This window comes from Phymastichus coffea, unplaced genomic scaffold, assembly GCF_024137745.1.
Source record: "Phymastichus coffea isolate CEN01 unplaced genomic scaffold, Cenicafe_Pcof_1.1 PCOF00019, whole genome shotgun sequence".
In the NCBI taxonomy this organism is placed as follows: domain Eukaryota; kingdom Metazoa; phylum Arthropoda; class Insecta; order Hymenoptera; family Eulophidae; genus Phymastichus; species Phymastichus coffea.
In genome coordinates, this window is record NW_026706830.1 from 765139 (window position 1) to 788475 (window position 23337).

Consider the following 23337-nt stretch of genomic DNA (forward strand, 5'->3'; position numbering starts at 1 on the left):
TATTCTCCAGACTTGGCTCCGTCGGACTACTATTTGTTCCCTAATATGAAAAAATGGCTGTCGGGGAAAAAATTTTATTCAAACGAGGAGGTGATTGCAGAAACGAATGCCTATTTTACAGACTTGGACAAATCCTATTATTTGGAAGGGATTAACAAACTAGAACAGCGTTGGATGAAGTGTATAAGCCTAAAAGGAGACTATGTTGAAAAGTAAAAAACATTTATTAAAAAAAATCAAGCAGTTTTTATTTTTGCACTGACTTTTCAAACGACCCTCGTATATATTCGAATTTGCATGATATTTATTAGTTGCAAAATTACCAGTGCTATTTACTTGTAAATTAAATTAAACTAACAAATACATATTGAATGACTATAATAATTTGAAATTCGAGTTTAGCACATGCAAATTGACTGAATAATTCTTTTGTTCGTAAAAAAAGACTTTGCAATTATTGATTTTGCATCATGAACAATAAATTTCCCACGTTCGTGATGTCACGCTCCTTATATGGTCTTGTTTTCGCTGAATTACTCTAACACATTTTCGCGTATATGTGAAGAGCGCCTTAGCTCTGATACCGCTTTTCTTCAGTTTTCTTGTATATGACGGGTTGCTGTTTTGCAGTGGAAGACGATGGAAAAGGCAAATCAGACTGGACCGTTACATAATACTGCTAAAAATTCTTGATCTAATATTTCTTTACTCAGTATGTCACAATTGAAATCACCAACTATTATACTGTTTTTACTTTTTCTGTTTGATATTAAAAAACTATATATCTGTTAAAAATGTTGCCTTAAGCATATCACGTGATAAACCGCTGTCAGTACTACAATCGGTTAAAAAATTATAGGCTTCGTACATTCCAAGCTTATGGCTCTGCAAAAAAAAATCACACAATGACAACGAGGTCTGTTTAAAAAAAGTATCGCGAATTTTGTATGTTTTAAAAAATTATTTATTTATTCATGAATATCTATTTTATCTCCTTCAAAGTAATACCCCTCGGATATAATGCACTTGTGCCAACGTTTTTTCCAATCCTCGAAGCACTTAAAAAAATCATTTTTGTGATCTTGTTCACCTCCTCCTTCGATGCCATCTCCTCAATCGTGGCGCAGCATCATCCTTTCATGGGCCTCTTTAGTTTTGGGAACAGGAAAAGGTCACAGGGGGCCAGGTCTAGGGAATACAGAGACTGCAGCACCATTATTGTGTTGATTTTGGCCAAATATTCGCGCACAAGCAGCGATGTGTGAACAGGAGCGTTATCATAGTGTAAAAGCCAGTTTTTGTTCTTCCACGAATCCGGACGTTTCTGTCGGATTGCTTCGCGCGAATTGCGCATAACTTGAAGGTAATATTTGTTATTAACCGTACTACCCTGTTGCAAGAACTCATGATACACCACGCCCCTGTAATCGAAGAAATCTGTGAGCAAAACCTTCTCGTTCGTCCGAACTTGGCACGCTTTTTTCGGTTTTGGCTCATGCGGCAGTTTCCATTGGGGTGATTGAACTTTGGTTTTCACATCATAATCATAAACCCATGATTCATCACCAGTTATGATCCTCTGGAGCACATTTGGGTCGTCACGGACCGAGTTCAACGTCTCCTGAGCAATGTTAACGTGAAGCTGTTTTTGGTCGAAATTGAGCAGTTTTGGCACGAATTTCGCGGCGACCCGACTCATGCCTAAATCATTGGTTAAAATCGAATGGCATGAGTCACTCGATATGTTTAGATCATCAGAAACTTATCTAACGGTGATTCGACGATTGGCCAATACTACTTTCTTCAATTTATCAATGTTTTCGTCTGTTGTTGACGTGCTCGGGCGTCCAACACGTTGTTCGTCGTTCACATCTTCTCGGCCCTACATTTTGTACCACCGATAAACGTTGCTTTGGTCCAAGGGAGCTTCATCATATACCACAATCAACATTTGGAATGCGTCCGCGCACTTTTTGTTTTTCACACAAAATTTGATACAGATTCTTTGATCCATTTCTTAGAATAGGCAAAAATCGAAGACGAGCCAAAACACATTCAAGCAAAGCAACTGTCAAAAATCAACTAAACATTCAAAATGGCCGACCTTGTCAGTATAGGTAAGGGATATGAGTACCAACATAACGCAACAAAAAAATCAACTTTCGTAGCCTGCGGAAATTCAAAATTGGCGATACTTTTTGAAGAAACCTCGTATAAAACATAGCGCTAAAGCTTTTCATTTTGCGCCTCAATTCGTTTGTCAATGATCGTTCAAGCTTAATTAAGACAATTGTAACAGCGATCAGAAGAAAAATCAGAACACGAAATTATGAGCTACGTTTTATGAGGACAACTGCAGAGATCTTTCGTTATATAACAAAAATGAATAGAACATTGCGAAAAAAAATTCACAGTGTAGTTTGAAGCTTCCTTAATGTGACTGTGGTAGAATTTTGAAAAAAAAATTAATTAGTTTGTTTATAAATGTGATCTTTGAAAAAAAATCTCTTCAATAGCTTATTCGATTGACGTCGGACTTGGTATAAATTATTAACTAATGATTAAATATTTATTATGATAATTAAATTTTTAATGATATTATGCATAAATTTTTTAAACGGTTCATTGCCAACCTGCTTAAGTTTCCAACTAATTTCAATAAAAGCTACGCTTTGTGTAATTAAGTTGTTATAATATAAACACAAAACAAGCTCAAGAGCAACGTGATACTAACATTAACTTATCTCTTTCAATGGCAATCATTCGAAATACATTTTTTTGACAAAATAAAGTGATGCAAATGCAATCACGTATACGACTTTAAAAAAATTGTAATTTTTCATTAGGTTGTTATTATTATAGTGTAAATTTGATTAATGTAATTTTGATTTGTTTCTTTTTCACGAGACTATCAAATACATTACTAATACTTGCACCGTGTGTTACCGAATCGAAATATCGTTATTCTGCACATGAAAATTCATTGTCAAATGCAAGAGTAAATGATTAATCCATTAAGGCCCAGGCCAAAACTGGAAGAGATAACGTCAAACTAACTATGCATACTGCATCATAGGCAAATCGAAAAAAAAATACCCGTGTTTTTTCTTTTGCCATTTGCAATTTTTTATAAAAAGTTATTTGCACAAATTACCAAAAAAGTAATTTTTTTTGAAATCTGATTGCGGGAATCGATTATACGGGAAAATACATGAAAAAAATATATGTAACATTTTTTTATCGGACTTCAATTTGTTAATGTAAAACGGCAATAAATAATTGCGACTCCGACAGTCAAAGTTTCTTCGCCAAATCCCAAGCAAAATCTACGCTAGATAGCGAAAAACTAACTATGCCATTCATAGGCAAATCGAAAAAAAAGTACCCGTGTTTTTTCTTTTGCCATTTGCAATTTTTTATAAAAAGTTATTTGAACAAATTACCAAAAAAGTAATTTTTTTTGAAAGCTGATTGCGGGAATCGATTATACGGGAAAATACATGAAAAAAATATATGTAACATTTTTTTGTCTGACTTTAATTTGTCATGAAAAATAGCTATCAAACATTGATTATCTAATTCGATTGAATTTTTATTCAGTTTTATTTTCGTGATCTTCTCGGTGTCTTTTGCACAAGGGTATAGCACATTTTTGGCAATAAAATTCAGTTTTCATCTCACACGATAATACCCCACATGTTTTGTACATACCTTGTTTGATTACGTGTTTATGCAATGATGTGTTACTTGATCTCTTTCGCTTGTTAGGACGTTGATTCGCAAATTTCTCAAGATAAAATTCACAAACTTCTTGCACAATATCTTTTGAACCTTTAGGCAAGTCTGTGTGCAGCTTATTATAAATCACAGTAGCATTAGTCAATGAACCCTGAATAAGTCGTAAAAACAGACACCATGTCCATTTTTTACTCCTAATTGAAGGCATCAAAGCATTGCAATGTTGATCATGCAAATCAACCCCACCCATGTTTTGGTTATAGGAAGAAAACACTTGACGGAAAAGAATGGACCTCTTAGCTTTTTCATGCCATTGCTGCACTTCAATTTTCGGTTCATCCCCAAATTTTGTTGATAACACTGATACAGGTTTGGAATCCATCAGTTATATAATTTAGTTTGGAATTTTGATCGTGAAGAGCGATAGTTGTTCCCCTCTCAGCTTTTTTTGGCATTTCAACTTTTTCTTTGACGCGGTTTTGTCTGACCATCCCAGTTGCTGATAATCCAATTTTTTCCAAATGTACCATAAGATCTGGATTGGTGAAAAAATTATCAAAATACACATGATACTTAGTAAGATCTTCTTTATTAGTTACTTGTAGTAAAGGCGATAGCAACTTAATAACGACTTTCAATCCCAAACAAACAGCAACTAGAGGGTTCCGTTCATCGAGTCCTGCTTTACCTGTATAAATATCCAGTTCATATAAATATTCATCTGAGGAACAAAGGGCCCATAATTTTATTCCAAATCTGATTGGCTTATTTCTAATACACTGTTTTATGCCAAACTTCCCGCAATATTTTACCATTATCTCATCTATTGATAAGTTGTAATCAAAAAACCGAACTGCATACTATTTTCACGAAAATAATCATATAAACTTCTAATTTTCCAAACTTTATCATTTTTATTTTCATCTTGAAGTTTATAAAATCTTATTTTCTTCTTGATTTCAATAAATTTATTTCTTGTCATAAGTTCAGGAATAACTGGACATTGTAAGATTTTTTTAGTTGACCAATAGTCATGGAGATTCTTTCTCGAATTGAAAATAGTAATCATTATGATAACAATAAATTTTTCTAGATCATTCATACTTAATTCAAAATTGTTTTCAGTTGTAGCTTCTATGATATAATTTTTCATTGAATTTGAGAAATATACTTCAAATAATTCCAAAGAGCTTTTAGAATACAAAGAGGAAATGGATTGAACGTTGAAGGGATCATCGTTATTCACAGTTGAGGTATCATTCAAATCTAATATTTGCCAATCGTAAACATGATTGGGTTCTAATAGTTTTTGAGTGCTGCTGTATGCGCTTTTTATATGTTCATACGAACCAACAGGAATCAATTCAAATGATATATTTTTGTCAACATTGCAATCAGAATCCCCATCTGAGCTTTCGTGATCTCCGGGAATGAACGATATATCGACATGAGCTCGGGAATCATCAATATCATCATCCTCGACAAAATCGGTTAAATCTTTAACCATCCGTCTTGTCATTTTTGCTTGGTTCAAAAATAGACAGCAATTTACAAGAAATCATAGATTTTCGCTGTAAGTCAGATAGAAATCAAATTTTCGTATCAAGAAACAAAACCTCTAAATTTTCTGTAAAAACATTAGCCCGCCACTCAAACGTGATCTCTAACACGGTTTACAAATTTTTACAATCAAAAAAATTTTTTTTCAACTAAACTAAACTCAATCATCAGGTTGAATTACTTGTGACTGTCGGTATCCATTCAATACTTGATAGGTGTTGTTCATGACAAATTGAAGTCAGACAAAAAAATGTTACATACAATTTTGTCATGTTTTTCCCGTAGAATCGATTTCCGCAATCAGATTTGTAATACAATAATTTTTTTGGTAATTTGTTCAAATAACTTTTTATAAACAATTGCAAATGGCAAAAGAAAAAACACGGGTATTTTTTTTCGATTTGCCTATGAATCGCATAGTTAGTTTGACGCTATCTCTTCCAGTTTTGGCCTGGGCCTTAATAGGTTAAGGGCTTTGTACTATGGCATGCTATCTGATGGTGAGAAAAAATATTGCAGGCTGCAGCCAAGTTTCCAAAACAGTTGTTGCGCACCTTCAAATTAAAACTCAGTGAAATTTAATTCTTTCATTTTATTCTTAACGAGTCTATGTCAGTTTATTTTTTTTTTAATTTGTTGTATCTCGACATAATATTATAGTTAAATAATCAATTTTTATATAAAACTATTACCATAATGTAACATATAAGTTGTAAATAAATAAACTAACTAACTAACTATAAAACTATTACCAACTATCGGGATTTTAACACTTTAATACCGGTCAGTATCTGTACAATATTTTCGAATATTTCCTGCATAATCCATTAGCGTCTATTCTTACGAGGGGGTGTCAATAAGTCTTTACAAACTCCAAGAGATGGCCCTCGTCACGCTTAAATTATGATGTTTTTGGCAAGCAATACTACTAACTAGATATCGTACAAAGTTTCAGCTCGATTCATTAAGTCGTTTTGTATGAGCATTGGTTGAACAAAAAGTTATTGGGTTATTTGAAAAATGGAAAAAACAAAGTTTGGAGCGGTGATAAAACATTTTTATTTGAAAGGCCTTACACCAAAAGAAATCACAGTTGAGTTGAACGCCGTTCATGGCAAGTCTGCCCCTGTGTTTAAGACTGTTTATAACTGGGTAAATGAATTTAATCGCGGCCGTACAACAACAAAAGATGAACCTCGTTCTGGACGCCCCGTAGAAGTGAGTACGCCCGAAATGGTCAACAAAATCTACGATATGGTGTTGAGTGATAAAAGATGAAAATTGCGAGAATTAGTTGAGGCACAGGGGTATCAAAGGGTACAATCATTTCAATTTAGCATGAAAAATTGGGGATGAAAAAAATATCAGCAACATGGGTGCCGCGTTTGCTCACTATTGAAAACAAACGAACCCGCGTGGTCGCCTCTGAGGCTCTTTTGGCACGCATACATCGTAATCCGGAAGACTTTTGGCGTCGACGCCTAATTGTAGACGAAACATGGGTACACCACTACACTTCTGAAACCAAGGAACAGTCCAAACAATGGATTACCACAGGAGAACCAGCTCCAAAGAAGACAAAGACAGTAAAGTCAGCTGGCAAGATTATGGCCGCGGATTTCTGGGATGCGTATGGAATTATCTACATTGACTACTTGGAAAAGGGCCAGACGATCACTGGACAATATTATACGTCATTATTAGGTTAGCTTAAAAAAAAAGTCAGAAAAAAACGTCAACACTTGAACAAAAAAAATGCCTCTTTCTTCAAGACAATTCTCGAGTTCACACGTATGCAGTTTCGATGGCAAAAATTAACGAATTAAAGTTCGAATTAATTGACCATCCACCATATTCGCCTGATTTGGCTCCCAGTCACTTTTTCTTATTTCCTAACCTCCAAAAATGGATTACCGGACAACGATTCACGTCGAATGAAGAAGTTATCGCCGAAACAAATGCCTATTTTGAGGGTTTTCAGAAATCATATTTTTCTGATGCCTTAAAAAAACTGGAAGGCCGTTTAATAAAATGTATCGCCCTTCAAGGAGATTTTGTTGAAAAATAAAAAAAATTACAATTACGCAAAACTTTGTTTTCCTTCTTTTTGTAAAGACTTATTGACCCCCCTCGTACTTTGCAAAAAAAAATTTCGAACTGCTGTAAAATGTGGAGCATTGTTTGATCTCTTATGAAACTTACAGGAGTTGTTCTATTTACGATGCCCTTGTGACGTCCGGGTCACTATCTCAGGTACGTCTAAGGCGGACGTAATCTCAGGCGCTCTATTTGGTTTGCGTGCGTACGCTTAAACCGGGACGAGCGATTGGAGAATTAGAGCTTTTCTACTTCGCGTTTCGCGTAAAAAGAGTAAAAAATAAACTGGACTACAAGCCTTCCATCAAACACCAGGGTCCAATGGAATCGGGACTTGGATGTGAAAATCCCAAACCTTGCCGGAATTATCACATAAAAAGTATTTTAATTTTTTGTTTAACGGCGCGACTGTCTTATTGAAAAAGTATCCCAATTCCTGCTGAAATACTTTTTCGAAGATCTATTTCTCACGAGTTTCGATCAGCTACTCTAACAAGAAGAGGAAAAGGAGAGATAGAGATAAAAAAATTTGTTTCAACTTACTTTTCTTTTATTTAATATACTGGTACTGGGAGAAGTCAATCTGGACCTGGCACTTGGTCGAGCGAGATGCACTTAAAAGCTTGCGAGGAGCGTGAGAGAGCGATTTTCGCTTGCCCACGCCCTTTTAAACCCTGGGGGTGGTTGGGAGGAAAATCCCTCTTTCAGTCCCTCAAAATTTGGGAAGAGTGGAAATGCCAGTGAATTCTAATTGGCCAACCGAGATTTTCCCTCCTTTTCTCTTTCGGATTTCGGGCCCTAATTGGTTCAGGGGCGTGGTGAGAATTGGGGGCGCGCGTTCAAGAGTTTGGGCCTTATCTCGCTAGATGACTCTCCAAGTACCATTTTTATTACAGTTTCTCTTATAATTATTAAGTTATTTATTATATAAAATTATTACAATTAATTCTTAAAAATAACGCAAGTTCCTTATTATTTAACATATTTTACGCGAAAATCTTTTGATCCTACATGTTTACAATTAGTAACTTAATTAATTAACTCACTTCGTTGTTTAAATAAATTCGAACGAAAAAAGGGTATTATTTAATTGTGGACTGTATAACTGATTTGCTAAAATTCGTTCAAGTAACTGTTTTCGACTATTTACCTCATTTTTCTAATTTGTAATTTTAAAACTTTGAGTTATTTTCAATGATTGCGCGGCAACTATGTTTCTAATCAAAAAGTGTGTGGGAGGTTTCAAGAAGCTGCGAAATTTTCCTATCATGCTGTTATTTTCCCGATTCATTTATGTAAAATTAGTTATTAAGGTTTTTTTTTATATAGCAAAAGTTTTGGTTTCTAAAAGTGGAAATCTTTTGGGTGAAATCGAATAACAGGATGCAGGTGGAATTCCGCGGCTCCTTTACTCTATATCTAAACCTACTCAAAAAAAACTTTACGATCGTTCGAGGTAAACATCGGAAAGCGCGCGATAAAGGGACGACTATTTTCACGTGTCCTCCAGCTGCTTCAGCTGAAGGCTCTCCTTTGCTAGTTTACCGAGTTAAAATTTAAGCTACACAAAAGTACATGAGGAAAAAAAAATAATTTAATGCTAATAAACGGCCCGACGTTACACCCTTAAAGAAACATCTTCATTTTTTCACGTGCCCATAATAAAAAACAAATGGGAGTCGCGACATACTTTGTTACTAGTTTTTTGGTAAATTTGATTATTGTCGATTTTCGCTTATATAGGTTGGAGCATTCAATGAATCACAATATAACCAATTTCTATGTTTAATTGGCGCTAAATCAAAGCTATTTATGTACCAACAAAGTATGTGCTCGCTAAAATGAGCTTTTAAATCGATGTCAAAGACCAAAATATCTCGCGAAAATTTTTTCCAGTTCAAATAGCACAAAAATAATAATATATTAAAACCGTCAATAATCACTGTGCTCTATTTAATATCACCAATGGAAATTCATAACAAAATGCTAGCTTGATTAAACTTTTTATTGAAAGGATAGAGCTATTATAAATTTTAATGTAAAAAATCATAAGTATCAAATTTTTTATATTAGTTATTTGAACATAGTCGATTAATTTTACACATTTTAAATATCTATATTTTATGTTCTTTAATGAAAATAAGTATAAATCAAATTGATAAATTACATTTGAATCAATCAAAATTTCATTTATGTATTGTTGAAAATATTATGTTTAGGTCGATGACAAGACTATTCTATTTAAAAGTTTAGTATATTCGAATTAGTGAATATAGTCTATTTATCAACATAAATTTTTTTGTTATTGAAAGGGTGGAAAAAAATGTGTTTGTGTCTATAAGCATGTATTATATATGGAGAAAGACAGAGATATATGGAACATTTTCGGTATTATGATATTGTTAATAAAAAAAGGGTTGCAGCTGATGGAACATTGTATAAAAAATAAAGCACAGCTTTTCTATCAATTCTTACACTAATTTCTATGGTCCTGAACAAATTTTATAAGTGTGCTCCAAAAGTTGTTCTTTTGTACTTTTTTTGACGAAAAATCAAGTTTCTGGGATTTGTCCATATCCTTATTGTAAACTCTTTCTCCGAGACTCCAAACTTCTTTCGTTGCCGTAATCCTTCTCTTTTTCAGTTCTTATAGGTTATCTTTGTAGTTTCCTTCTTTGTTAAACGTAAATCCAAGATAATTGAGTATTTTTAGCTCTTCTATTTCCTTCTGCTCCTATTTCGACTTTTTTTTCCACGTCTATTTTGTTAAATCTCCTTCAAAAATTTCTTTAGTTTTACAGTAATTAGCGAAGATTTCAAGCATGATTATTCTCACGCTTTATTAGCAATGGAAAAAATCTTTGTTGAACTAATTGATCTACTAGATATTGATTATACTTTGATTGATACGATAACTTTAATATCTGATGGCACTGCAAGTCTGTTCAAAAATCGCTCCCTATTAAATCAATTCCAAAAATCGACAATTAATAAAGTTGGATATTTTTTTATATTGGTCATGGCAAGGATGCTGTTAAGGGTCTACGTGATTTGGTTAAGCATTACGCAACAACGCATAACTTACGGAATTTATAAATTGACACTATACAAACCCTGATAGTTTTGTTAACGAAGTTAAGAAATACGCGACATTAATGGATGATTTATCGAAAAAGAAGAAGTCGAAAACTTCTAGAATAGTAAAATGGAAGAAAGAAATATATGTGACAAAGTTCAAGGTATTCAATAATGCCACTTATGGAAGAATATGATTTCTGAAGGACAAACTATATGCTTCACAGCCAGAACTGCTGCACGCCCTTGGGTACAAGTTGAACACAATAAAAAGAAATCTAAAAAGCAACGATAATAGATAAAAAAATCTGTAAAGAAATACGAGGGTGGTCCGATAAGTACTTAGCCTCACCGCCCGATGGCACCACTCTCGCAAAAGAAATATTCTATCACGTAGTATAACCTTCTCGATGGTTACTGTCAAGATTTCAGCCGGATCGGAGTTGTAGTTTATTTTTGAGAGCGTGTGAAAGCAAGTGTGTCCGTTGATTTTTGAAAAATGGAAAAAAAGCAGTATCGGTCGGTGATTCGATGCTTGTTTTTGGAAGGGAAATCGCGCAGCAAAATCAAAAAGCGCTTGGATGCTGTGTACGGTGACTCTTGTCCTTCGATGGCTACCGTAAAAAATTCGTTTAACGAGTTTCAACGTGGTCGCACGTCGATTTTTGAAGAGCCATGTCCAGGTGCTCCGAAAACGGCTACCACGGAGGATAACGTGACAAAAATTCACGATCTCGTATTGGCAGATCCACGATTGAAGGTGCGCGAGATAGCTAAGATCGTAGGCATCTCAAAAGACCGCGTAGGTCATGTCCTGCATGAAATTTTGGGCATGAGAAAGCTGTCGGCGCGATAGGTGCCGCGTTTGCTCACTCCGGACAACAAGCGCAACCGTGAGACAACTTCAGAGCAATGTCTGACGCTGTTTAAGCGCAATCCGAAGGAGTTTCTGTGTCGTTTCGTGACAGTCGACGAAACATGGATCCACTGGTATACACCAGAGACCAAGGAACAGTCGAAACAGTGGACTTTACCCGGCGAAAGTGCTCCGAAGAAGGCGAAGACTGCCCCATCGGCCGGAAAGGTGATGGTCACCGTTTTCTGGGATTCACAAGGTGTGATCTACATTAACTACCTGGAGAGGGGCAAAACGGTCACAGGGCTGTACTATGCCGAATTACTGGGCCGATTCGACGTCGAAATGCAGAAAAAACGGCCCCATTTGGCGAAGAAAAATGTGCTCTTCCACCATGACAACGCACCGGCTCACACCTCCGCCGTCGCCATGGTCAAATTGGTCGAATTAGGCTACGAACTGCTGCCCCATCCACCGTATTCTCCAGATTTAGCCCCGTGCGACTTCTTTTTGTTTCCAAACTTTAAAAAGTCACTCGCCGGACAGAAATTTGAATCGAATGAGGAGGTAATCGCTGTCACGGAAGTCTACTTTTCAGACCTCGAGGAAACGTATTTTTCAGACGGATTGAAGAAGTTGGAGCATCGCTGGGCGAAGTGTATCGAACTAAAAGGAGACTATGTTGAAAAATAAAACGCCATTTTTCCAAAATTTTCGTTTTTCTTTTGTAGGCTAAGTACTTATCGGACCACCCTCATAAAAGCAAAGAAATGTCAGCAAACTAAGAAGAGCTGAGAAGAATTGTAAACAGTCACAAAAGAAAACAATGAAATCTAAAATTCGATAATTTTTCTGACTTAATAAATATCCAACGAAAACTATGCGCTTTTTTCTTCCAAACATATTAGTGATCATAAATGCATGTATTACACAAGCCGACAAGGAAAAAAACCCAGAAACCAGACAGTACGTTCCCAAAGGTTTTTGGTGCGCTGAAACCGAATCTGACCTCAGAATTGCTCCATCACCCTAGGTTTTCGAGAAATCCTAACCTAAAAGTTCAAAAAACACGATTTTTCACTATATTTCGCGTAGTATTACGTCGTAAGCCAATTTTATTTTAAAAAACGAGTAATGCTATCTCAAAGTACTACTCTTACCCTTCAAAACCCTTTTTTCAGATTTAAAAAATCTTTTTATTCCATCGAGATATCGTAGATTGAATTTGAGTGATTTAGCGATTTCGTTACAGTACGAAATAGTGGCGAATTTCCTAATAAGGAGTTATAGTGTAATTATATGTTTTTTGGGTCACTGAATCCAAATTTAACGTCAGAATGACTCTATAATCTCAATTCCCTTAACCCTTTAGCCCCATAACCTGCGACGCTGTAACCCCTGACCGACTTACTCCAAAGTCCTTAACTCTCGAGCTCTTTAACCTGCTGCGGTATAACCCCCGACCCTCACACCCCAATTTCCTTAACCCTCGAGCCTTTAACCTGCTGCGTTATAACCCCCGACCTTCATACCCCAATTTCCTCAACCCTCGAGCCCTATTACCGCGACGCTACAACCCCCAACCCTCATACTGAAATTCGCTACGCAGAATACCTGAAGCCTCCAAATTATATTCAACCCCCGAGCCCTGCAAGTCTGCAAACGAAATCGCTAAATCACTCAAATTCAATCTGCGATATCTCGATGGATAAACAAGATTTTTTAAATCCCGATGAAAAGGGTTTTGAAGGGTAAGAGTAGTACTTTGAGATAGCATTACTCGTTTTTAAAATAAAATTGGCTTACGACGTAATACAACGTGAAATATAGTGAAAAATCGTGTTTTTTGAACTTTTAGGTTAGGATTTCTCGTAAACCTAGGGTGATGGAGCAATTCTGAGGTCAGATTCGGTTTCAGGGCACCAAAAACGTTTGGGAACGTACTGTCTGGTTTCTGGGTTTTTCCATTTTTTTAATTTTGTCGGCCTGTGTTATTATGAACATTCATACCAAAAAAAAAATTTCTTTAAATGTTTTTTATCCGAAAAAAGTCAAAATCTAAATTATTATAAATACATACTTGAAGATTAGTTCAAAGAATATTGGTTCAAAGAATCTATAAAAAAAAATTCACCGCGAACAAATATGGCATTTTTAAGAAAAAAAATTTTATTTATAGATACATTTTATCTTCCGCAAAAAGTACTGTTGCATATTTTTATCAGGTAATTGTAAAGGCCTCCATTAACTATATCATAAGAAACAAGATTCATTAATTTATATCTGAAAAGGCATACAATTCACGCAATTGAAAGTCAATCGAACAAATGTTTTTTTTGTCGGATTTTTTCATCTTGCATTAAATTTTGAAACTGCATGTATGATGCAAATACTACGCATTTTGGGATGAAAAGAAACATACGGGTCTCCTTATTTTCGTTTAAAACAATAAAGAAATATTCCGAAGTCATTCAGTAACAGGTACCCATGGAGCTCTGCATGAATCGAAATGAAATCGATTCTTATATTTGACCTTGCCTGTGTCAGCTTTATCGAGACGTAACGTGCATGTCGTTTGACGAAGAAGTTTCTTGATATAACAAGTTATTTTATACTAATTTTTTCTATGATTACTTAAAAATACATCAGTATAATTATAATTAATTGAAAGATTAGTATATAAGTTAGGTAATGGCAAGACGGGCGATTCTATGAGCACACTGCGCATTTGTTAATCGGTCGTACACGAGATAGTACCTGGTAACGTGAATACATGATTATTTCCTAATTATATAACTTTGTAACTATAATAAACTACGATTATTATAAAGCAATTATACGTTTTATTTCAATTAATGACAAAAATAATCTTCTTACTATTAACTGTTTGCCTTGTTATGACTCGAGTGGGCAGTCCCCAGTGGTTGGTGAGATTGGGAGAGCGGGAAATTGTATAAATTTCGCTAGAACTGAGACAACGAGAAGTGTGTGTTGAGATGTTTGACGATTTACTAGTGTAACAAAAACGAATAAATAATTCTCTCGTAATTAGTAGTAATAATATTATTTCCCCACCGCCATCTCCTTGTCTCAACTTTCATTACCTTATGGATAATGAAAGATATGATTTTTAAATTTTATTTTGGATTAAAAAATTAACGAGTTATCTTTATTGCAACTTTATAACTCTATTTTTACTATACAAAAAACCGCAACTTAAAATATATGCGTTTTTTTTATGAATAAAATATCCTAGTTTGTTTTATCTGTGGCGTTGTTTTATGCAAGTTTAATCTTTTTAAAATATGGGTGTCTTTAAAATGTCTCGCGAGCTCTATATTTTTGTGAGCACTGGAGAAACCGAAATGTTTTTCTTCATTATATCCTAATCACTTTCTCTATCGGAAATCAAGTTATTGATGAGTACTAATAATTTCAGCAAAATTTAAAAATATAATCTCTTTTTTTAATGGTATACTAACTGCATATTCCTACTTTTATTATCTATATCAATTAGTATTCATGAATTGAATTCATTACTAAGTAAAAATATAAAGAATCTACTATTCAATCTATTTTATAAACGTCCTAGAGTATAATAAAATTCGAATTTATAGACTCTTTTTATGCGTCAACCAAACAAATCAATCACATCGCTGAATATCGATAACTTATGTTATTTTAAAGATAGGTATAATCAATTTGATACTTTAACTCAATAACGTCGACAGGGCGCTTTTTCGACAGCTATGTTTGAGTAGTTGAATACAATGGATTCAAACAAAAAAAAAATTTAGGAACCACTGTTCTGAACGTTTTCGCAGGTGTTATTTTCAGTGTTGTTAGTTAAGTCTCGCAAAAAAAGTTTTACCATCCAAAAGTCAAAAATAAAAAATAACTGAATTTTTCGGTTGAATTTTATTTTAAATCGACGGTTTTTTGATTTTAAAAAAATTTTTTTATATACTCAAATCACCTTGAGAATGAATTTTACGGTTATTTGAAGGTCAACTTTGTTTTTTTTTAAATGGAAACCCCTATTTTTTATCCCGGATTTGGATAGTACGGGAAATTTTGCGTTCAAATCATGTAATGTCGTATGTGTGGAGTCCAAATGACCTCCACCCCACCCCCAGAGTCATTTCGAGGTCAATCTTACTTTTTAAATGGGACCTCTCATTTTTCGTCGCAGGTTTGAATTCTACGTGAAATTGTACGTCCAGATGATGGGATATTTATACGGTTCGAAAAACCCCGCACCCACCCTCAGTCATTTCAAGGTCAACCTTACTTTTTGAATGGGAACCCTCATTTTTTATCGCAGGTTTGAATACATGACTTTGGGGGTGGGGTGGGGGGGGGGGGTCATTCGGACCCCATAAATATTCCATTATCTGAACGTAGAATTTCACGTAGAATTCAAACCTGCGACGAAAAATGAGAGGTCCCATTTAAAAAGTAAGATTGACCTCGAAATGACTCTGGGGGTGGGGTGGAGGTCATTTGGACTCCACACATATTACATGATTTGAACGTAAAATTCCCGCTCTATCTATAGGGGTTCCATTTAAAAAAACAAAGTTGACCTTCAAATAACCGTAAAATTCATTCTCAAGGTGAACACTGATCTGACAAGTAGACTCCACTGTCCTAAAGAACTTTTGTATGAACAATTTTTTCGTACAACGTGAACTTTTTGAGATATTGAGGTCCGTAATTTAAAATGGGACACCCTGTATACGTTTGTCATACATCACAAGAACAACAGTCGATTTAAAATAAAATTCAACCAAAAAATCCAGTTATTTCTTTATTTTAGACTTTTCAATGATAAAACTTTTTTGCGAGACTTTTAACCAACTCCATTGAAAAGAGCACCCTTAAAAACTTAAAGAACAATGGTTGCTAAATGTTATTTGTTCGAATTCATTGCATTGCAATTATGAAACCGTAGCTGTCGAAAAAGCATCCTGTCGACATTAATGAGTTAATCAAATCAAAACTATGAAAGGTTAAATAAAGAAAAATTCTAAGATATACTACATATGTAACGGTAAAGGATTAATTTGCTCTTTATAGCTGTTTATGAAAATCTATTTTTGATTACTAATTCCCTCGGTATGAGCTTACCGACGTTTCGATCTGCAATAACTTTCCTTTTTTTGCATTAATTTGTTAAAATCTTTTTTTTTTTTTTTTTTTGCTATTTCTTCCTTCTAATGTATTAGTATAAACTTCTTACAATAATATATGAGTTATTTGATTGTCGATTTCTATAAAATGTTTCAGGAAATACCTGGTTTGACTGACATCAATATTCCTCGTCGATTAGGACCAAAACGAGCTAGCAAAATAAGAAAACTTTTCAATTTAAACAAACAAGATGATGTTCGAAGATTTGTTGTCAAACGACCCATTCAAAAAGAGGGTAAAAAAGAAAGGTTCAAAGCACCCAAAATTCAACGTTTGATAACTCCCCTGACGTTACAGGTAAATAATTTGTAAGCATTATGAGTATGTGTCAGAAAATGGTTTTATGGGATGCAAAATAAAATGTTATTTTTTTTATTTATCATAAAAAATATAATGACCCTACGTTGAAAGTAATATTGTAACCTACGTTGTAGCCGAGCGATAAAGTAAAATGATGAAATATTCTCTCTCCCCTTCTCTTCATCCCTCACTTTACAGTCGAACCTACGGCACTGCACACTTTCGGGAGTAGCCGACCCAAGGCACTGCACGCTGGCCAGGTACGGGCATATGTAGCACTAAAAGAGCCCCAAAAAAATTTTAAATTTAAAATGTGTAACTTACCACTGCGAGAGTTAAACATAGACTGAACACTGAAGTCTTACTAATAGAAGCTAGAATTAAGAAAAGTAGAGAGAAGAAGTGATCGAAGTCATAAGCTTTAAATCGTTTTATTATCCGCGCCTGCTCAGAGAGACATCACCTGCTCGGTAAAGAGGGCCCCTCCGGTGAGTGGGCTACTAGTGACGGTACTGCGCAGCGTGCAGTTTCTAGGGTATAGAGGCGCGCAGTGACTCGGGCAGTGCAGTGCCGAAGGGTGCAGTGCTGTAGGTTCGATTGTATCTCTTCTCCCTCTATCATGTACATACTAGTAATGTTTAGCGACTTTCGAGCGTTCATCTTTTTCCGCATTCATTTTAATACATGAATATAAATCAGAACTTTTATTGACAAAACAGAAAATTTGAATATTCCATAGGTATTAAATATTTTCTTAATTGATATGAGATACGAGGTGTGTTCAAAAAGTAAGGTGACTTTGTATTTTTAAGAAAAAATATTTATTTATTTATCAATATTTATGTTGTCCCCATCAAAGTAATCCCCCTCAGATACAATACACTTATGCCAACGGTTTTTCCAATCCTCAAAGCACTTCTCATAAGCACTTTTCGGAATAACCTTGAGCTCTTCCAGCAATGCAGTCTTTATCTCTTCAATCGTTGCAAATCTCCGTCCTTTCATAGGTCTCTTAAGTTTTGGAAACAAGAACAAGTCACATGGGGTCAAATCCGGTGAATATGGTGGCTGAGGCATGATTGTGGTGTTGTTTTTGGCCAAAAAATCTCTCACAAGCAAAGATGAGTGTGCAGGGGCATTATCGTGATGCAAAAGTCATGAATTGTTTTTCCACAATTCTGGGCGTTTTCTTCGTATTGCTTCTCGCAAACGGCGCACAACTTCAAGATAATACTGTTTATTGACCGTACGTCCATATGGTAAGAACTCCTGATGCACCACGCCATGGTAATCGAAGAAAACAGTGAGCAAAACTTTGACATTTGATCGAACTTGGCGTGCTTTTTTCGGTCTTGGCTCATCTGGGCTCTTCCATTGGGACGATTGGACTTTGGTTTCGATATCATAACCATATACCCATGATTCGTCACCAGTTATGACCCTTTTGAGTAAATCTGGGTCGTCGTTGACGTCATTCAACAGTTCTTGAGTGATGCTCATGCGACGGTTCTTTTGGTCAATATTTAGCAATTTCGGAACAAACTTCGCTGACACACGTCTCATGCCCAAAACAAAATTAAAAAATTAAAAAATTAGAAAAAATTTCATGGCACGAGCCAAGCGATATCCCAACATCCTCAGCAACTTCTCTGATAGCGATCCGACAATTTTCCAGAACAATTTTCTTCGCTGCTTGAACGTTTTCATCAGTTGTTGACGTGCTTGGGCGTCCAGAGCGAGGCTCGTCATTGGCATCTTCCCGGCCATCTTGGAAGAGTTTGTACCACTTGTAAACATTTTTTTTACTTAGAACAGTTTCACCGTATGCCACTGTCAACATTTCAAGTGTATCGGAGCACTTTATTTTATTTTTTACACAAAATCGATAATCGGAAGTACGTTGCCCGTGAAATTTGAATAGTCACCTTACTTTTTGAACACACCTCGTATAGTCGATGATATTATTTATTGGTGAATAAATATGCAATTATGTTGATATTCAAAATTGACCTAGAGATATTATCAATGAAATATTAAGTTTTTATCACTCCAAGTTCTAAGTTAAAAAATCATTCTTCAAAAGTTTGAAAAACACGAAACAAAATGTAATATAAGTTCTAAGAACATTATAGTTATTTATAATCATATCCTTCACTATGTAAATAACATTCTTTAGTACTTCTTTGTAATTAATACATTTTCAACAAAATTATCCAATACTTTATGTAACTTGATAAAGTCAAAATCCCTATAATATTATATAGTCATAATCTATCGATTTATATCTTTTATTATCTACTTTGTTTAATCGGAACTAAACTTTCACGCAGAGCAAAGTTCAATTAATTTCTATATCGAGGTATCAATTAGATGGGGTTAACATAATTGAATCAATTAATTCATATTAAATTCACGCCAACTATGTTGACACACTTTTCGAACATTGATTCATCTACGAAAATCCGCAGTCATCTTTAATAACATATATATGTATACAGGGTGTCAATTAAGTCCCGGGACGCCTGAATATTTTCTGAAGTACTTCAGTTCTGAAAAAGGTCAAGGTCATTCCTTTAGTAACTTTCAACGCGGAATCCGATGGTGACCTTGGATTTGACCTTGAGATTGACCTTCAAGGTTATTTCAAGGTCAACTTTGTTTTTTTAAATGGGAACCCCTATTTTTGACAACGGCAATCGAAAGAGCGGAAAATTTTACGTCCAAAACGGTATTTTTAAATTTTTTTTCATGGCCTTGAGAAGGTCGATTTAAGGTCAAATGCTTCAAAAACTGCCTAAAAGCGTTTTTTTAATTTTTAAGATATCGAAAAATGACCTCTACAAAATTTGTTCAGAACAGAGTGGGCCACCCAATGCACCAAAAACCTTTGACCTTTAACCTCATTTTGAAGGTCATTTCAAGGTCGAAGTGTTTTTTGTAATGGAAACCCCTATTTTTGACCCCGGATTAGCACATAGCGCGAAATCCGACGTTTGGATAAGGTATTATGTTGAGTTTCGATTGATCCACGACGTTCATCGCTAAGGTCATGTGAAATTTAGATCCAATATTATTCACGAAACATTTACAAAATGTTTCGGGCTAAATTTATTAAATTCTACTGAGAGCATGTTACAGTGACCTTATCTTTGACCTTTGATTGTTTGAATAATAAAGTAACGGGTTATCCAAACCGAAAGTCAAGTTGTTTTAAATGAGGAGCAAGCAGAGACATAGGTACAGTTTTTTTTGCCGGATAAGTTTTTTCCACTCACTGCGTTTTGAATGTTTCTTTCTGATTTCGCGCTATATGCGAATCCGGGGTCAAAAATAGGGGTTTCCATTACAAAAAACACTTCGACCTTGAAATGACCTTCAAAATGAGGTTAAAGGTCAAAGGTTATTGGTGCATTCGGTGGCCCACTCTGTTCTGAACAAATTTTGTAGAGGTCATTTTTCGATATCTTAAAAATTAAAAAAACGCTTTTAGGCAGTTTTTGAAGCATTTGACCTTAAATCGACCTTCTCAAGGCCATGAAAAAAAATTTAAAAATACCGTTTTGGACGTAAAATTTTCCGCTCTTTCGATTGCCGTTGTCAAAAATAGGGGTTCCCATTTAAAAAAACAAAGTTGACCTTGAAATAACCTTGAAGGTCAATCTCAAGGTCAAATCCAAGGTCACTATCGGATTCCGCGTTGAAAGTTACTAAAGGAATGACCTTGACCTTTTTAGAACTGAAGTACTTCAGAAAATATTCAGGCGTCCCGGGACTTAATTGACACCCTGTATATATATATGTATACTGTCTACACTTTATCATGTTCTCTTTTTATATAATACAAGGGTTGTCTGATAAGTTTCCGACATAATAAAGAAACAAGATATTTTGTTTTTGAAAATTATTTTACTTTTTAACGTAGTCTCCTTTGAAGTTGATACAAAGTGATCAACCAATTCGAAGTGCAATTCGTAAATTTTAACCATGGGAATCACTAAAGTGTGAGTTGGTACGTTATTTTGATTTGATAATAAACGTAGTTCTATCTTTTCCTTCAAATGCTTTAACTTTCTTCTAATTTTAGCCTTTATTTATCAGGAAACGAAGCGTAATACTCTCCTGTTATTGCTCTTATAGATCATTTTTGGAGATAATTGATCAAAATAATTCACATTCTCGACTGAGGGAACCATCTTTAACTTTTTCGGAGCAAGGTTATCTTTAATAGTTTAATGTCTTGACCGTTCATTCTTTTCACGAGTATACTGGTAGATGCAGGTTTCGTCTATAGTTATAAATTGACAAAAAAATCAATTCATTTTATAAAACCGCGACAATAAGACTTTAGAAATGCGCTGTTAATTCAAAGTAAATGAACGCAGTACCCAACGCGTAAACAGTTTACGCGAAAGCCCAATTGTTTAGCGCGTGCGCTGTGTGTGGGGGGGGGGGGGGTATATAGTTTTTTAAACAGACCACTTATTTGTGTGTGCCTGTAATATTGATCATGATTTTTACTTAACTTTCACTTTCGTTAAACAGAAATGAATTCATATTCGTGTATTAAAAATGAAAATGATTTTTATCAATCACGTTCTTTTATTAACAACCTGATGGCTATGTTTTCTAATGGAAGGCTAACTTCAACTTTATTTTTTCGCAATAAAGAAACATGACTATTTTTCTAGGATACCTTTTCCAGTGAATTCATCACATTAAAATTAAAATCAGTTTAACCGTTTCATACATATAGGCGATAATACGAAAAAAATTCGTGAAGACAGTCTAACCTCGTTTTTTTTTATGAAATCAGTAAATATACAATATTTCCACCATTTCTAATTATTGTTAACTTCAGTGTATTATGTATCATATATCAACAAAACTGAGAATATAGGTTACATAGAACAAATGAATAACCATATCTTGACACATACACTATATTATGGTAGTAATTATTATCTTAATATAATTATTTAAATTGATTTGTAATTATTATTTTAAAGCGTAAGAGACATCGAATCGCCTTGAAAAAGAGACGCTATTTATCTAGAAAAGAGCAAGCAGCTGAATATGCTAAGTTATTGGCACAAAGACAAAAAGAAGCTAAAGCTAGACGTCAAGAAGAACTAAAACGTAGACGCAGTGCTTCTATAAGAGATTCAAAATCATCTAATCAATCAGCTTCTTCCAAATAAAGTATTGTCACATATACTTTAAGCGAATAAAATATAATAAATTGAATACATTTTGTTAAAAGCTAACATTTCCTTTTCATTCCTGTTAACGATTCCTGTAAAAATAATCTACTTACCAAGATATGCCAATAAATATAAATAATTTTGCTCTTGCTACCATTTATTTTAATGTGAATTCGTCTAACGAATAATTTCAGTTAATTTATATTAATTAATCTTCACCAATGTCCTACAAAGGATCGTCTGCCTCTCGTAGGTTCGCACACTAAGGTCGGAATTCATTAAGCTATTCTTTGCGCATCTACAGTATTTTTTTTTTTTAGTTTTTTAATCTCCTTTTAGCTTGATACACTTTTCCAGGCGTCCTTCAAGTTTTCTTAAAATATCAGAAAAAAATAATATGGAAAGTTCCTCAAAATAGCCATTTGTTTATGTTATGACCTCGTTCGAGTTGAATCATTGTTCGGCAAGCCACTTTTTTAGGTTTGGGAATGAAAAAAAAAGTCACTAGGGGCAAAATCTGTTGAATACGGTGGATGGTCTGTGACGGGCAAAGCGACCGGAGTTCGCTCGCCCTGTTCGCCTCTCTCTCTTTTCCGTGTGCTTTCCCCTGAGCCGCTGCCACATCGGTCTCGGTTGATGAAAACCGAGTATCGACGCACTATGTGGCTTTGTTGCAGGTCTGATTCCTGATCGGCGTAGATGTTTGGCACTGGAGGGACGGAACGAGAGCGGGGAGCAGAGGAGGAAGAGAGAGAGAAATAGTGTCGCCGGCATGAATCGCACATGTGTGCGTAGCCGGCAGCGTTCGGCTGATAAGGTATCTATAGGGAGAGGCGCGGAAGATGTCACGGAAATCGTGAGATCGCAAGAGTAGTACGGCTTTGACCAACAACGAATTCTCAGCTAGATAAGCCTCGCGAAGAGAGAAAGTGCGTGACGTTATTACCAGTGAATTGATATCGAGATTACAAGGCATTGAAGAAGATCAACTGCGCCTCCATCGACATCCACCTTCTTCGAGGACAGCGTAGTCGGGCCAGCGGACGTGGACTCTCTCTCTCTCTCTCTGGTACGTATCACACCTACCTTTTTCGCTCTGCCAAATATCGTCTATACTCACATCATTTTCCTCTTCGGAGTGAAAACAAAACTTTGCAGGCAAATCGCCATCTGCGGCTCTCATAAGTGGGCAACAAATTGCAACTTTTATTGCCATTTTCGAGCCACAGATGCGATTTAACACCGGCGTTACAACAACATAACCTAATACACTACACCGTCTCACACACCAACACAACCAACGCCTAACACGACTGC

General features: G+C 35.2%; 1 protein-coding gene across 1 annotated transcript in view; it reads left to right on the forward strand.

Moving 5' to 3' along the window:
- LOC131675318 (small ribosomal subunit protein eS6) overlaps positions 1-22063 on the forward strand; it is a 57427-nt gene extending 35364 nt beyond the window's left edge. The window contains exons 4-5 of the mRNA XM_058954252.1: positions 16616-16816; positions 21826-22063. Of these exons, the coding sequence (XP_058810235.1) occupies positions 16616-16816; positions 21826-22017 (393 nt within the window). The 3' untranslated portion in view covers positions 22018-22063. The remainder of the gene's footprint in view (positions 1-16615; positions 16817-21825) is intronic.
- The last annotated feature ends 1274 nt before the right edge of the window (positions 22064-23337 follow it).